Consider the following 17,512-nt stretch of genomic DNA (forward strand, 5'->3'; position numbering starts at 1 on the left):
TTTTTTAAGGAACCTCCATACCGTTCTCCATAGTGGCTGTATCAATTGAAAGTGTTGTTAAAGTCACACACATCTGTTAGTTTCTAATCCTCAAGGACTAATCATGTAAACTCATTTGAAACACATTCCCTGCTTTATTTCCTCAATCAGGCCTGCTTTTCGGAGGAAAGCAGCCTGTACCAGCTTGATCACCACATGGATGTCCTGCGGGAGCTGTGTGAAGAGCTGACTTCACAGAAGAGTCAACAGGAAGTGAGGAGAGCGCTCAAAGATTATGAACAGAAGATAGAAAGGCTTCGGAAATGTGCTTCCGAGATTCATATGACACTGCAACCCACTGTGGGAGGCACGTCGAAAAACAAGTTAGTGCCTCATAAGAATAGCTGCATGTCAGGGAGAAATGAGATAAACCCTCTCTCGAAATCAAATGACACTGAGTATTGTTCATTCTCTTTTAGGCTTTGTTTTTCTCCCTGTATTTTAATACACAATTTTGATTCCTTTCTAGGGGTACTGCAGACACATCTGAGAATGGAGGAAGGAACGCCCTCAGCGAGGTTCCATCTGCAAAATCAGACAGTCAGCCATCAGCTGAAAAGGTGTTAAATTTGGATAATGTATTTTAGAAGTAAACCCAATGAAAAAAGCCAGGTGTACAAGAATCCACTTCTCATTGAGTGTTGCATTTAATTATCTGATTGTTTCCATCAGCTGAGAATTCCCACTTAAATAATGTAAGGAAGATTGCTTTTCAAAGAATTAGAATACAACAAACCAAAGCTATGGCAAGCATAACTTAATCTTCCTCTGGGGAGACCAACAGTTCTTTCCAAAAGAGACCATTTTGAACCATTATGAATACACGCTGTCTGCGTGTTACTGTTGAGAGCACAAGAGGCTGAGCTTAAACTGCATAGATGCTTCAGTGTCATTGAGATGAACTAGTTCATTTGTCATTTGTCTTTTTCTCATTATAATGTCTTTTAATTTCCTTGGGAATTGGATTTTCTAAATTCTTAAATTCTAGGAGAGTGGGGATTTGCTGTGTATCACAGCCCAGACTGCCTGTCAGAAGGGGTAGGGAAGGAACAAGGTGTATTTTTTTTCAGAGGTCTGTTCCTGCATGCTAGGATTCTGTCTGCCTTGGACCATGGCTATGTGGTCACAGGCAGAAACAGCACTTAGGGGCTGCGAGAACTCCTTTATCCTGCTGACATACCAGTTAGAAGGTGAGAATCAGTCTAATAAATCTCCTCTGTCCTATGGAAAGACCTTTCTCTGAGCTGAGAAACTTTAAATAAATTGTATTATCTCCTGGTTTGGGGTATAAAGAATCACTGATATCCCTTTGTATCACAAAATGTTTATCTTTTCCAGACAATTAAGTATATTGAATATAATATGTTTACTATTTTGCATATTTGCTTAGGCAATGGAATCGATTAAGGATTTTAGCCTGGAATCCAAGTTAAAGCCTCAACAGGAGGAAAGCATTATGGAGAAATATGAAAAGGATCACAGTGCATCTATAAATAGTTTACTAGAGAGGTAAACTCTTTTTAAAAAATTATTTTTATTGACATACAGTTGATTTACAATGTTGTGTTAGTTTCAGGTGTACAACAAAGTGATTCAGTTACACGTACACACACACATATATATGTATATATATGATGTATGTTTGTATGTATATATCCCTTTTCAGATTCTATTCCCTTATAGATTATTACAAAATATTGAGTATAGTTCTCTGTGCTATACAGTAGGTCCTTGCTGGTTATCTATTTTATGTATAGTATTGTGTATATGTTAAGGAGAGGTAAACTCTTTTAAACAACTAGAAAATCCAGCAAAAATCTTCCATCAGTGCAAATGTTATACTTTAATAAGTAAGTTTTTATTTTCCTTTAGTCATAATTTTTGCATGTGATCCAGTAACTTAAGGAGAAATTCTCTGGGATTTCCTCGTGGACAATTGACAGTAATTTAAAAAAAATTATTTTAGTCTTATTTATAAAATTAAGTAACATTGCATTTAATTTTTTTCCAGGTATGATACACACAGAGACAATCTTGAACTACACCTGCAAAACAACATTGTCAGGATTATCTCTGATTTCTCTAGTGACAAGGAAAGGAGTAGTGTTTGTCTACAGGATAAACTGACAGATCTACAGGTAAATACTGAAAATATTACTAGAGGAGTTTTATCTTTTATTAGAAAATAATACCGCCATAAGTATAGACTTCACCATTTTTGTTGTGGTCTCATATGCTAGATGTTTCTGAAGAACTGTCACCGGATTCAGGAAGACACCCAAACCCAGGAAGGAGTTTGTTCGGGGTGCTAATGTATTGCTCATGCTCTAATTTGATATTCTATATATTGTGGCTTGCAGAAGTTTAGATTGTGTTTGGGATGGGGATGAAGGCTTCAGTTGAATTGGTTGAAACGATGTGTTTGAAGGTGATTTCAGCCAACACAGCTTCTGGTTTGCTCCAAAATTAACAATATGTGAAAAACCAGCAACTCTGAATTTTTGTTTCAGTCATCTATCATCTTAACCAAATTGTCCAATTATCTGTCTGATGTTGGGTAATAAGAAAGGGGGAGGTCGTGGAGGGAGCTTTCTCTGTACGTGATGGATGATCTTGTGGAGAGCCGTCAGAGGGAGTACTGCATTTGACTCAGGAGCTGCAGAAAAAACAATCTAGTGATGGGCACACCAGTAGTTAAGTTCTACAAATAAGTATCTTCCTTATTTTGAAGATAAGCTGTGCATTGCAGTGCAACACCCTCATATGCTTGGATGTGCATTAGAGTGAACCCTTACAGAAAGCCCATCAGGTGGAGAAAAGGTCATGGGTGCTTCCTACAATGCCCTCTCATATTTTCTAGTTATCTTCCTTTCATGATGCCAGTTCCTGAGTCACACTCTACCAAATGGCTCTTCTCTGTTTTCCATCTGAATAAGCAAAATTCATGTGTTAAAATCTCTGTTGTTCAAGGAGTGGATGTAGCACATTTTCATCACAATTAAGAAGCTGTCTTGAGACCTTACTCCTGTGACTGAATAATAAGTTGGTTAGAAAAACTATACGAATCCTTGGGGAAAGTGAAGAACAAATTTTACTGATGAGCACTCAGATTCTATAGCAGTGCCTTTTTTTTAAAAAAAAGAACCAAGATAAGGAGTTGGAATAGTTTAGAATTTTAGATGTTTAACTATAGATCATAAATTAATTTTACTCACTTCTCATTTGATAGAAATGATTTTGGTTCATTGCAATTTTAGTTTGAGGAGAAAAAAAAGACTAGAGAAAATAGAATATCTAATAGAATATGTTCTTATATCTCTGTGTATCTTTCTGAATTGTATTCTGTGTATCTAACTTCAGGGAAGGGCATTTGGATTCCTTTGAAAGCCATGTTGCTGATTCCCTTGATTTCATTCAGTGGATTTCCGAGAGCACAGTTAATAGCATTGCTCCCTGAAGGATAGTTTACTTGTAAAATATCTTTTCAAATGTATTTTCACGTGAAACTTTGTGTTTGTGCCCACAATTGTAGATGTCTCATTTTGTAAGAACAGAATAATTGTGCCTATTAACCCATTCATTGAAAAATTAATTTACATGTTTCATCCAGGTCTTAAAAAATGAAACTGAGGCTTGCTGGAAAGAGTTTGAAGTCACTTCACTGAAGTTAGAAGAGCTGGAAAGTGACATTAGGAAGCCTTTTCTAGTTAAGGCAAGAGATAAATTAAAGGAGAAAGAAAGAGAGCTTCAGATGACTCTTAATACCAGGTATAATTCTGGGATCTATTAACCATGAGTTTACTAAATGCACTCAATTTTAAGAGAGGCTAATATTATACTAAGTATGTTATTTTATTTAGTTGTCACAACAACCATAAGAGAAGCTGATGAGGAAACTGCTGCTGGGGGAGGTTAAATCACATAACCAAGCCACACTACTGGCCAGAGACTTAAGTGGAACTTAAAGTCTGTTGAGTTCCAAAGGCCGTGCTCTTCCCACTGTCTCCCCTTGAGCCTGAATTTAGCCACATCACGTAACTTCTTTGGGCCTTGATTTCCTCATTTTTAGAACGAGAGTGCTATTGTTATCCCTTTACATAGGATGTGTACCCCCAGCGCATCTCCCCATTTTATGTAGGAGGAAACTGAGGCTCAGAGTCTATATGTTATTTATCCAGGGTCACACATTTCAACTTATTATTGGCCTAGACTTTGAATCCTAGTATATTTCCACAATAAAATAGTTAGTATGCATAATGAATTTCTTTGTCATCAAGGCAAGGTTCAATTACATTTAGTATTTTGTATTTCAAAAGAGAGAGAAAGGCTTAGTATGCTTTACAACAGTTTTCCATTTAGCACACTATCAGTTAAATTATCGCCAGTACTTGGATGTAGCAAACAGCTCATTCTTTGCCATTGTGGATCACTGGGTTTGGGTTTTAATGTGATGATCTATACATATCATTGTATGTATTTTTATTGAATAATTATTTTCTGTTCTTGGTTAAATAATGGCATTAATATTAAATGTTTTATAAGATACCTTTCTGCTGTGCTTTCCCCTCATGTCTGATTTATTTTTCACCCAGAATGGAGTCTTTGGAGACTGCGCTGCATATTGTGTTACCTGTGGAGAAGGAGTTGCTCCTTCTCTGTGACTCAGACCTGCTCCTCTGTGAAATGGCCATTCAAGAATTTAATCTCACTGATGCTGATGACATTTATCGAAACCTGAGGGTAAATATAAATTCTCACAGTGTATTTACAGAATAAACAGTTCTTCAGAGATTTATACATGTTTATGCATTTTTTTATTATACATCCATAGTATTTATTTCAAATCTAAGCCACGGCAGAAAAATCTTCAATAATTTAGACCTGTTATTTATTTCTCAACTCTTTAATTCCTTGCCAATTGGAAAGTATCAATAGGTACCATGGAGTAAATAATGACGTATTTTCTTTGAATTAAAAATGAAGGCTTGCTTATGAATGCCTTCTCCAATGACTGAAATCCTAATTTTCTCTCTGTACTAGACGAAGATGCTTAAATTGTCATTTTCTACAGTTTACTTATTTGAAATCTCATCTTAAAAATATTTTTTTATTTTTCAAATTATAAACAGATGTCTCAATAGTTCAACCTGTAATTATTTTCATTGAATCAATAGATTTATATATCTCTTTTCTTCTTGGGATTTAAATATCAGGAAGGGTATCAGATATTGAAACAGCTGGGCCATCTGATCATTTGTAATTAAATGTTCCTTCTGTCAAAACTGTCAGCCTTGGTTAGACTGAGAAGCAGTTTTCTAGATCAAATCTAGTGACATAATTTGAGGTTAGTTTCTGCTGTGCAATTTTTCTTTTTTCTGCCTCAGTCTTACAGCTTTTCTTACCTTTATTGTAGAATATCCAAGATTCCATAGTAAGACAGATTGAAATATGTAATCATTTGGAACAGTCAGGCAACTTTGCGTTAAAGGAATTACACCCACTTGACCTGCATGTAGCACAGAATATTATCCTGAAACACAGAACTCAACTCGAAGAAATGAACCACAGAGTCCAGAGGAGTAAAGATGCCGTCAAAGCTCTGGAAGACTTTTTGGCTTCTCTGAGAGCAGCTGAACTCACTGGTGAGCTTCTTATAGACCTTTCAGCCTCAGGTTCACAGGTGGTACCAGGAAATACTTTGACGGTGGAAAATAAAGAGGAAAGAATTCATCAGATGAAAGACAAGGCCAGACATTTGGACGAACGTTTGAAGGTGCTCGGTATAAGCATTAAAGATGCTGAATGGGGTGAAAACACCTCCTGTGAAAAACTTCTGAATGCTTTGTCCAGAAGCTTATCTGAGACTCATGGCTCTGGCAGACAGGAGGAAATCATGGAAGAAGATGAATTATTAGAGACTTGTATTTTCAAAAATAATGAACTCCTGAAAAATATTCAAGATATACACAATCAAATCAGCAAAATAGGCCTGAAAGATCCGACCGTTCCAGCTGTAAAACAACGGTAGGTATCGTTTTCGTCCGTTTCCACGCAAGATGATGATTTTCTGTTTTTTCCTTTTCCCAAATATCTATTAGGTGAAACAAATGCTTCCTGTGTCTTTCTACTTCTGTTCCATCCCCCTCTATTCAGGATTCAGCATTCTTTTTTGTAGGCTTTTTCAAACAAGCTTTCTTTTTGTTGAGATTGTGCCTTTACAAAGTGTTATATAATTTTTTCCTTTAAAGTTTTCATTCTTATGGACAGAGGAAGAGTACAGTAAGATATGTGTGACGTCCATGAGTTGCTTCAAAGTCTCTTTGCTGCTGTTTATTTATTATGGAGTTCTCCTGATGGGGGAAAACCTGGGAAACTCTACACATTTGATAATAGAGAACAAGTGGTGGAAGATGCACATACCACGCCTCGTCCCTACTTCTTCCTTCATTATTTGGTCCTCTCCCCTCCTCCCGGCAGGATTAGATGAGGACTGAGTTTAAGAGGTAGATTTAGGTTAGTGTTGATTCTGGAGACTCAGCAGAACTGGGGTTACCTGAGGTTCGCAGCCATCTCTAGGAGTGCTACTATTGTCATTCTGGCATTCAGCGTCAGCCTCCAGGTCCTGAAAATGAAAATGTTAGCAAGAGTTAGCAAAAGAGTCACTTTTGTGAGCCCCCCTCCCCCTTCTAAATCTCGCCCACTTTCCATCTCTTCTTCTGCTCACTTCTAATCCCTCAGGCTCAATGCTCTCCTGAGGCTGTTCAGCTGATTAAGCTTTCCCTGAGCCCTCCGTCTCAATGAGACTTCTATTTCAACAGCGCTCCAGTTCTTCATGAGGTGTGGAACTGGTTCAGTTATTAATTTGATTGTTAATGCATTTATTATGGATTTATAAATAATTAGTAATAAATTAACTTATTAATTTATAAATGAAAATAATACTTTGATAGATAGTAAATTGCTTTAATATTTAATTGAGTTGCTAATAGAATAAGCCAGGCACTGTTTTAGGTCCTGGGGATACAGCAGTTAACAAAACAGACAAAAATTCTTGCCCTTGGTAGAGCTTATTATCTAGTGGGACGAGGAAGATATGCAGTAGGTTTGATGGTGATAAAGACCATGGAGAAAGAGTAAGTAGAGGAGGAAGTGGTTACAATTCACACAGGGTCAGCAGGCACAGTTTTACAGAGAAGGTGACGTGTGAGCCAGATGGGATGAGCGACAAGCCAAGGGACAACCTGGAGGAAGAGCCTCCCAGGCTCGGGGCTCTAGGTACAAAGGGCAGGTGTGGGACTGGGCCTGGCACGTTTGAGGAGAGGCAAGGAGGTGAGCAGGTTAGCAGGGAGGGGGTCACAGGGGTCACGGGCAGGATGGAGCTTGGCTCCTGTAGGGACCTGTGGGCCATGTGTTGACTTTGGGTTCTTTGTTGAGTGACATGGGAAGTCATTGGAGGCTTCTGAGCAGAGGGAAATGATTTGGTTTTCATTGTAACAGGCTGGTGTATTCAGAATAGACTGTAAGAGTCAAGGGAAGACTCAGGAAGTCTAGTTTGACCTATAGCAATAATCCAGGTGAGGAATAATGGTGGCACGGAACAGTGGTGAGGTGGCAAAAAATATTAAGATTCTGTATGTATTTTGAAAGTAGAGTCCACAAGGTTTGTTGACACATTGGATACGGGGTGTAAAAGAAAGACTGGAGTTACCGTTAACTGGGATGATGAAGACAAGTTTATCAGGCATTGAATGAAAGATCAGGTGTGCTCAGTTTTAGACACAATAGGTTCAAAATATTTATTGGATGTTCAAGTAGCACTCTCAATAAGACTGTTAAAAACAGGTGGCGTCAGATGTCAGGAGAGAGGTCTGGGTGAGGTATACATCTGAGAGTCATCAACATTTTAGAATGCTGTTTAAAGCCATGAGATGGATAAGATTGCCATGCTGTGTACTCTGGGGCGCTCCATGTTAAGAGGTCAGGGAGATGACAGGGAACCAGTCAAAGATACTGAGTGGCCAGTATCATAGGAGGAAAATCAGGAGCGTCCTGGGGGTCAAGTGAGAAGGCCTTTCAATGAGAAGTGATCACCTTTGTCACATGCTGCCGACTATTGAAGGAAGGTGAAGATGAAGACTGGGACATGGATTAGCAATGTGGAGGTTACTGGGGATCTTGACGAGCAGTCTTGGAGGAGTGGAGGGAGTGAGAGCCTTATGGGAGTGGACTCAAGACAGAATTGGAGGGGCTTCCCTTGTGGCGCAGTGGTTGAGAGTCCGCCTGCCGATGCAGGGGACACGGGTTCGTGCCCCGGTCCGGGAAGATCCCACGTGCCGCGGAGTGGCTGGGCCCGTGAGCCATGGCCGCCCGCTGAGCCTGCGCGTCCGGAGCCTGTGCTCCGCAACGGGAGAGGCCACAACAGTGAGAGGCCCGCGTACCGCAAAAAAAAAAAAAAAAAGAGAGAGAATTGGAAGAGAGGAAGTAGAGAAAGTGAGTATCTGATGAAAGCAATTTAGACCTAGGTGAATAGAGTTAATCCCACCAGGATTAATTTGCAGGTTAAAACCCTTAGTTCAAATGACTCTTCTTCGGTATGGAGGAGCTTTTTGTACACAGGGTAGAAACGCAAGATTTCGTTGTATTTCCCTTTCTTCTTGCCCCTTCCGCCCTGCCTGAGGAGCTTGCAGTGTTCTACCAGCCATCTCGTCTTTTCTCCATATCATACTGTCTTCCCCACACATGTACACATATACTCTTCCTCTCTTTTCTCTCATATGCATATACACACCCCTTACAATTGTGTTCATCACTGAGAAATGTTACCGCTCGTGGTTTTCTATGTCTGTTCTATTAAAACACCAGCTAGTATTCTGGAAATGCAGAGCTCCTGACCTCTGTCATAGGAATGTGTGATTTAGGCATAAACCTCATGAGGACAAATTAAAGTTAGTGTGCTCCCACAAATTACCCATATTTGTGTTGAATCAAATCGCCTAATTGGCCATTAAATTTTTCTCTCTCATAATCAAGGAAAAAATCGTTACTCAGACTAGATAAGGATCTAGATGAATGTGAAGAAGAGAAGAAACACTTGGAAGAAATGGTGAATTCTCTTCCACAATTCAAAGACGGCAGAGAGAAAGCTCTGAGTCAACAGTGCCAAGGCACAGCACTCTTGTGGGAGAATACAAAAGCTTCGGTCACTGAATGGTAAGGAAAAAATTCCTCCCAAATCTGAAAAATTGTCTGTGGCACAATTAACTTTTTGAAATTTGTATGTTGAAAACACATTCCAGTGGGCCTCAAGGAGAGGCCAACTTAAGAGTTTCACGCTCGAAGCTCACTGGGCCAACGTCTGGGGCAAGACCTGGAATCCTAGATTACAGACAAATGACTTTAAGAGGTTGTCTAAGAGGGAGGACAAATACATAGTGTATTTATAATTATTATTGCCCCACCTATATTAGTTTTCTATTGCTCCCGTAATAAATGACCACAAATGTTGTGGCTTAAAATCGGCACAAACTTATCTTACAGTCTGGAGGTTGGAAATCCTAAAATGAAACTGCATTCCTTTCTGGACTCTCTGGGAGAGAATCCGTTTCCTTGCCTTTTCCATCTTCTAGAGGCCACCTACTCCATTCCTAGGCTTGTGTCCCCTTCTTCCATCTTTAAGGCCAGCATTGCAGCATCTTCAAATCTCAATCTCTCTCTGTCTTTCTGTCTCATCTCTGCTTTTGTTATCACATCTCCTTCAGACTCTGACCCTCGTGCCTCCCTCTTATAAGGGCCCTTGTGATTATCTTGCACCCATTCAGATAATCCAGGATAATGTCTCTATTTTAAGATCCTTAATTTAGTCACATCTGTAAAGTCCCTTTTGCTATGTAAGGCAACATATTCACAGGATCCGGGGATTAGGACATGGGCGTCTTTGGGAGTTGGGGGCATTATCCTCCCACACTCCACTTAAATGCCAGATGTTGCCAGTCAGTTACTGCCATCTTTCCTACAGAGCCTGGACAAGGCTCAAGAGTTTTCTTAATTCTGTGGCAGCCCTTACTTATCAGTCCTGGTTGGCGATTCGGCTGAAGGGTCTCCATCCCTGCCTTCTCCCTTTACTCTCTGCCTGGGGGTAGGAGTAGTTGAGAGGGCTGACCCCTACAGGCTGTACCACCCAAGCCAAGGGTTCCATTTGGGTTAGGAAGTGGGAGGTACTAGTATGAGATTAGTAACCAAGAAGAGAGAGAAGTCGGGGTGGTCTTAACCCCCTCCCTTTTCAGCAGGTGGTTCCAGCAGCTCCTACTGACACCTCTTTGGCTTAGGGCACTTTCCCTCTTTCCCCTTGAGCCCAGGTGCTGTACCTATTTTTGGAAGGGTTAGTCTCTGGGTGTCTCAGCTCCTTGGTGGTTTCTCTTAACTTTACTATCAGTGGTCCTTTCACCACAGAACTCCATCTGTGGAGTTCCTGCTTCCTCCTGGAACCTGAGTATACAGTAGTCAAGATGAAGTCTGTTTGTGGATTTGATCTAGTCTACCCTTCGATTTTACAGAGGAAAGAACTGAGGTCCAAAGAGCCTCAAGTAACTTATCTAAGGTCGCATGACTAATTAGTGCCCAACCATAGCTAGAAACCAGGTGTCTTAGCTGCCACATCATCTGTACTAAACTTTTTTTTAAAGGGCTAAATCTAGAATGAGTTGAAATAGACATAATTGAATCATATTGAATTAACACTGAAGCAATCTCTAAGAATAATGCTGGGGAGGCATTGTTTTCCAAATTATCTTTTAGTTAATGATGAAATTGAGGTGCTGATTCCTTATGGTTACAAATCCTGTTTCGTTCCAGAGCTTATATCTGGTGACTTTTTAATATTGACCTGGTGAAAATAGTAATCCAGTGATTATTTATACCATCCATTTGTCAAATAAATATATATGCCATCATTCTTAGGTTAAATTGTAAAACAATATTATAAACCATGTCTAGAGGAAAAATCCTTCTATAACTTATTAGTCATTATTGTAGGATACTTACAAAGAGAAAGAATGGTTTTGTTATTTTCAGAAATTTAGCTGTTTTACTTTTTTTCATAGCCTTGACCAATGTGAAAGAGTTTTGGAGCTCTTAAAACAATATCAGAATTTTAAAAGTGTCCTGACAACTTTGATTCAAAAAGAAGAGAATATCATCTCCCTCCAGGCTTCCTACATGGGAAAGGAGAACTTGAAGAAAAGGATAGCAGAGGTGAGTCCAAATTCCAAAGGAAACTTTACATAGCGGCCTCGCTTGCAAGCCCAACAATAGAGAGGATATTATCAATGGAGTCACTTTCGAAACTTAGTTTAGAAGAAGTTACTAGTGACTTTGTTTTACCAGGTATCTAAGAATTTATTGAATTTATCCCCAGGGCTTGAAAAAGATTGGTCCCCGGGTTAATGCTGGGTTGCATCTGTTTGGGTTTTGATACTGATGGTGTGGTTCTTTTGGAGTCTGGGGTTGCCCCTGCTGCTACCTCTGAAAGTTTGGAACAGTTTGTGCACTGACTTCCCACATAAAAAAACCCCCTGAGACTTCATTGCAACCTTGAGAGAAAGAAGGTACTAGGAAAATCCCATCTGTTGTTAGTGGATAAAGGAAAAATTATGTTTTTATTTCTTCCCTTTTATTTCTTCGTAAAGATGTGTGAGCTTATCTCCAAGTTGCTCCATCTGTGTTCATAGCCTCGCCAATCACGACTTCATAGTTTAAGAAGAATAACACTTTTGGACACTAGATGTCATTATTTCTATGATTTTATGTGGTTATCAACCAGAGTGGCAGAAGAATGGAATAGTTAGAAAAGGATACACTACACTGTATTACTGTACACCAGAAAGTTGCTTTTCCTCTTGGTTTTATGAGTACTCTATGCTAAAGTGCTGTCAGAATGTCAGAGGCATTTGTGAAATATCATCTACCTGATACACCTGGTTGTTAGAAAGCAATTTTATTAAAGTTCCCAGTGGCTGAGAGCAACAGAAGTGAGGCTTGTATACAGACATACCTCACTTTATCACACTTTGCTTTATTGTGTCTTTTACAAATTGAAAGGTTTTGTGGCAACCCTTTGTAGAGCAAGTCTGTCGGTACCGTTTTTCCAACAGCATTTTCTCCCTTTGCGTCTCTGTGTCACATCTGGGGAATTCTTGCAGTGTTTCAGACCCTCCGCCACCAGAGATTATGACTTGCTTAAAGGCTCAGATGACGATTAGTGTTTGTAGCAAATAAGTATTTTTAAATTAAGGTATGTACATTTTTTAAGACACAATGCTACTGCACACTTAATGGACTACAGTATAACGTAAACATAACTTTTATATATATCTGGGAAACCAAAAAATTCATGTGACTTGCTTTATTGCGATACTCCCGTTATTGCCATGGTCTGGACCCAAACTGCAATGTCCCTGAGGTATGCCTGTAGACCAGATTCTTACAATTTAGTCTTTGTCTAGAACTCTTATCCCTGAGGCTGAAGTGACACTCAGAGTCACATCAGTGCCACAGATGAGGAGTAGTCCCTGCCTGCGGCCTCCTTTCTCAGACGCAGTTTCTTGGAACTGACCAATCAGAAAGAGCTCTGCTTGGACACCAGTTGTACAATATGTGACTGTTTAACTGGTTTCCCATCAGATTTAATCGAGGGAGACCACCATGCTAGGAGCAGGCTGGCAGTCGGAATCTCTTAGATGCAACCTGTCTGGTTCCATCCAGCAGAGGCAGCTTCTGGGTTTGGCAGTCTTGGGATCTAGGAGGATCGTGTCCTCATCCAGATGGATTAAGGAGCTTTGGTTCTCAGAGTATCCAACACGATCAGCTTTACAAAATCCCCTCAGCCTTGTGGCCCAGTTCACATAGCTACTTTTCTACTGTGCCCCTGATACCAGTTTCCCAGCTTGTGCTCTTGTTTCAGGATCCAGGTCTCTGCCTTAGATACTCACAGATCCTGGGTCGCTGCCTTTCAATCTGACCAGATAGTGAATCCCTCCTGACTGGCAGCTGTTCTTGGTTTGTGCCAATCCTCCTCACTCCTGGAGTCCTGCCTTTGTCCCACTAAGTGGGATCCTGTTACCAGCAGAGCTGTTCCTTTCCTGATTAGGTGAGGTAACATCTGTAAAGTGCCTGCAGAGTGCCTAGGACTTCATCAACCCATTAATGGTAAACTGCACTTTCTGGACAAGTTATTTATTTGACTAATAAAACTTCTGTCACCTTCAGGCACTTGGCCCCTCTCCTGGGTGAGTCTCCCTGATGGGAATCTAGATCCAGGTCCTGACCCCTCTGCTATGATTAGTTCCTCTATGGCTGTTGTCTTCTTCCATTTGGGCTGCTATAAAAGAATACCAATAGACTGGGGGGCTTATAAACAACATAACTTTATTTCATACAGTTCTGAAGATAGTTCTCACAGTTTATAACATTCTGCCTTTGACCCCTCAAAACATGTCCTTCTCACATGCAAAGTATATTCATTCCTTCCCATCAGCCCTAAAAGCTTTAACTCGCTCCAGCTTAGTCCAAAGTCTCACCTAAATATCATCTAAATTAGATATGAGTGAAACTCAAGGTGCACTTCATCCTGAGGGAATTCCTCTTGTTTATCCAAAACAAATGGACTGACAGATATTTCACCAGCAAAGAGGGATTTATTTGGGATCAACAGAGAATTGCATTTCAGGGTCTGCACCCATGGGAGCCGTGTGCAAGTCCCTGCACAGCAAGGAGAGAAGAATGCTTTTATAGAGGGGAAAAGGACGTTGGATGGGCTGTAGTAGACAGAGTCCATGGCTTTTCATTGGCTGAGGCCTTGCCAATAAAGGAACCTTTCTTCTTCCTATTGGGCTCTGCCACCCCATCTGGTCTCCCAACTCTGTTTAATTTAGGTTTCTGTTTATTCTTTTTTTTTTTTTTTTTTTTCCTGCACGCGGGCCTCTCACTGTTGTGGCCTCTCCCGTTGCGGAGCACAGGCTCCGGACGCGCAGGCTCAGCGGCCATGGCTCACGGGCACAGCCGCTCCGCGGCATGGGGGATCCTCCCGGACCGGGGCACGAACCCGTGTCCCCTGCATCGGCAGGCGGACTCTCAACCACTGCGCCACCAGGGAAGCCCTGTTTATTCATTTTTTTACACTCTACAGCTGTGAACCCATGAAACCAAACAAATTATATGCTTTCAAAATACAGTGGTGGGACAGGTATAGGATAGACATATCCACTTCAAAAGAGAGACATAGGAAAGAAGAAAGAAGTATTGGGTCCCAAGGAAGTCCGAAACCTAACAAGGCAAACAACATTAAACCGTAAGGCTTGAGAATAATCCTCTCTGGCTTGATGTTCTGCCTTCCAGGTCCACTGGGATGGCATCATCACCCCTGGCTTGGCTGGACAGATTAGCAACTTTCTCTGTAAACAAAGAAACAAAGTAAGGATAGAGGTTAAATAACTTTCCCAAGATTATATGGCTAATAGGTGACAGAATCATTATTTAAGCTGAGGTCTATCTGACTACAAAGTCATGTTCCAATCATCATAATATTGCCTTCCCTGAAGACATATTTGAAACATGTATATTATAGAAGTAAAAAATGGCTAACTTTGCTTTGTCTGTACCCCTTTTTGAAATGTAAAGGTTTACTCAGAAAAATATTTTAAAAATTAACAAAACAACTGTAATTACCTTTAAGAAACGTATAAATGCCCAGGCTTTTATTATTATATTGAGAATCTTGTATCTAGTGTGGTATCTTTGTATATTTGCTGAAATAATATATCATTTTGTATGGAAGATACAGAAGTACACTTGTGTTTAGTTATTTTCTCATATGCTTTTTTTAACTGTCTGAAAAAAGCAAATTTTAGTACCAATTGTTAACATAACTCTCAGTTAATTTTGTGATGACTTAGGTACTGTCTTCAGAAACAATCAGTTTCTGGTTTATGTATTGTCATGATGCTTTGCACCAGTGGCTGAAGTATGATACCACTGAGAACTTTTGTCCTTCAAAACCATAAAAACCTGGATGTTTATCTAGGATATGGTGCCAAATTTCCACCCTCTTTAATCAAAGGCAGAAGTGCAAAAGTAAGACTAGAAGGCTAGAATGTCAGGGGACTATTAAAGTTTGGGAAATGTCAGGGGGGGATCTAGTTTCCTTTATTTTACCCCTTCCATTCATTGTAGGACAAAGCCTGCAGTTCCTGTCAATGCTAAAAGTATCCTCTCCTGCTCTTTCTTTTCTCTTCACCCACTGGTGGCTTGTGTCAATGTAACAACAAAGTTCTTTGAATGTAATAAAAATTAGGTTACACACACACACACACACACACACATACATATATGTATTTTTCATTTAATTGAACAAGCATTTATTATGCCCTATGCAAAATGTCCTGAACTGGGAGAAAAAAAACACCTGAGCCTGCATCTCAGCTCTGCCAGTGTATCAGTCAGCTTCCAGTCAGGAGACAGAAACTGCCCCAGTTATTTTTTTTTTCCATTTAAAACATTTAAGTAATTTTAATTTTTTAAATTAAACTTTTAAATTTGAGATAATTGTAGATGCATATGCAGTTATAAGATATAATACAGAGAGATCCTATGTACCATTTACTAAGTTTCCCCAATGGAAATATCTTGTAAAGCTGTAGTGCGATATTGCAGTCAGGTTACAGACAATCATACAGTCAAGAGGAGGAACGTTTCCATCACCAGACTATCCCTGGTTCTGTTATTGGATAGCCCTACCACTTCCCTCTTGCTTCCACCCCCTCACAACCACTAATATGCTCTCCATTTCTATAATTTTGTCATTTCAAAAATCTTATATAAATGGAATCATACAGTAGGTAACCTTTTGCGATTGGTTATTTTTACTCAGCATAATTCTCTGGAGATTCGTTCAGATTCTTGCATGCATCAATAGTTTTTCTTGCTGAGTAGGATTCCATGGTATGGATGTATCACAGCTTGTTTAACTGTCACCTCTGAAGAACATCTGGGTAGTTTCTAGTTTTTGGCTCTTATGCATAAAGTTGCTATAAACATTTGTATAGGCTTCTTTGTGAACATAAGTTTTTATTTCTCAGGGTTAATTGCTCTGGAGTACAGTTGGTGGGTTGTATGTTAATTATGTATTTCATTTTTAAAGAAACTTTCAAACTGTTTTCCAGAGTTGCTGTACCATTTTACATTCTCACCAGTAATGTATGAGTGATTCAGTTTCTGTACATCCTTGCCAGCATTAGATATTGCCTCTACTGTTTATTTTAGTCATTCTGATAGATATATAGTGGTATCACTTTGTGGTTTTCATTGGCATTTTCCTAATTGCTAATGGTATTGATCATCTTTTCTTGTGCTTATTTGCCATCTGTATGTCATCTTTGCTAAAATATCTCTTCATATTTTTTGCTCATTTTCTAAGTAGATTGTTTGGTTTTTTTTTACTGTCGAGTTTTGAGAGTTTTTAATATATTCTACACAGTAGTCATTTGTCAGATATGTGGTTTGCAAATATTTTCTCCCAAACTGTAGCTTGTTTTTCATCTCTTTAATGGGTCTTTTGCAGAGCAAAAGATTTAAATTTTGGTAAAATCCAGTTTATCAATTTTTCCTTTCATGGATTGTGCTTTTGGTGTCAAAGTCTAAGAACTCTTTGCCTAGCACAAGATCCTGTAGATTTTCTCCTATTTTTTTTCTCAAAGTTTTATAGTGTTATGGTTTACATTTAAGTCCATCATCCATTTAGAATTAGTTTTTGTATAAGGTGTGAGACTTGGATCAAGGTTTATGTTTTTGTCTATAGATGTCCAGTTGCTCCCGCACCATAAGTTGAAAAGGCTCCCATTCCTCCTTTGAACTGCTTTTTCATCTTTGTCAGAACTCAGTTGGGTGTATTTGTCTGGGTTCACTTTGATCTGTTGATCTGTGTGTCTGTCCCTCTGCCAGTTGATGTAATCTTTATTTCTGTACCTATATGATGTTTTAAAATCAAGTAGACTGATTCTTCCCACTTTATTCTTCTTTTTTCAAATATTTTAGCTATTGTAGTTCCTTTATTATTTCATATAAATTTTAGAATAATCCTGTCTATATCTACAAAAGTATTGCTGGGTTTGATAATAATTGCATTAAACCTGTACATCAATTTTGGGAGAATTGACATTTTTACTATGTTGTCTTCGGATCCATGAACTTAGTATGTCTCTGCATTTATTTAGATCTTCTTTGATTTCTTTAATCAGTATTTTATAGTTTTCAGCGTATAGTTCCTGTGCATGTTTTGTTAGATTTACACTTAAGTATTCGATTTTTTGAGTAATTGTGAATGGTATAATATTAAAAATTTGTGTCCATGTATTCATTGTTAATATGGAGAAGAGAAATCGATTTTTATGTTTATCTTGTATCCTGTGACCTTTCTGAACCC

The 17,512-nt window shown here is 39.3% G+C and overlaps 1 protein-coding gene across 6 annotated transcripts in view; it reads left to right on the plus strand.

Annotated features, from left to right (window-relative positions):
• Window positions 1–17,512, plus strand: part of SYNE2 (spectrin repeat containing nuclear envelope protein 2) — a 332,333-nt gene that overhangs the window by 135,140 nt on the left and 179,681 nt on the right. For all 6 annotated transcript variants that reach the window (XM_029238377.1, XM_029238372.1, XM_029238375.1 and 3 more), the window contains 9 exons: window positions 151–362; window positions 509–599; window positions 1,430–1,548; window positions 2,051–2,177; window positions 3,650–3,807; window positions 4,632–4,779; window positions 5,453–6,063; window positions 9,070–9,249; window positions 11,139–11,289. In XM_029238377.1, the coding sequence (XP_029094210.1) occupies window positions 151–362; window positions 509–599; window positions 1,430–1,548; window positions 2,051–2,177; window positions 3,650–3,807; window positions 4,632–4,779; window positions 5,453–6,063; window positions 9,070–9,249; window positions 11,139–11,289 (1,797 nt within the window). The remainder of the gene's footprint in view (window positions 1–150; window positions 363–508; window positions 600–1,429; window positions 1,549–2,050; window positions 2,178–3,649; window positions 3,808–4,631; window positions 4,780–5,452; window positions 6,064–9,069; window positions 9,250–11,138; window positions 11,290–17,512) is intronic.

The sequence above is a fragment of the Monodon monoceros genome, unplaced genomic scaffold (genome assembly GCF_005190385.1).
Source record: "Monodon monoceros isolate NGI ecotype Baffin Bay Population unplaced genomic scaffold, NGI_Narwhal_1 Super_Scaffold_21, whole genome shotgun sequence".
NCBI lineage: Eukaryota > Metazoa > Chordata > Mammalia > Artiodactyla > Monodontidae > Monodon > Monodon monoceros.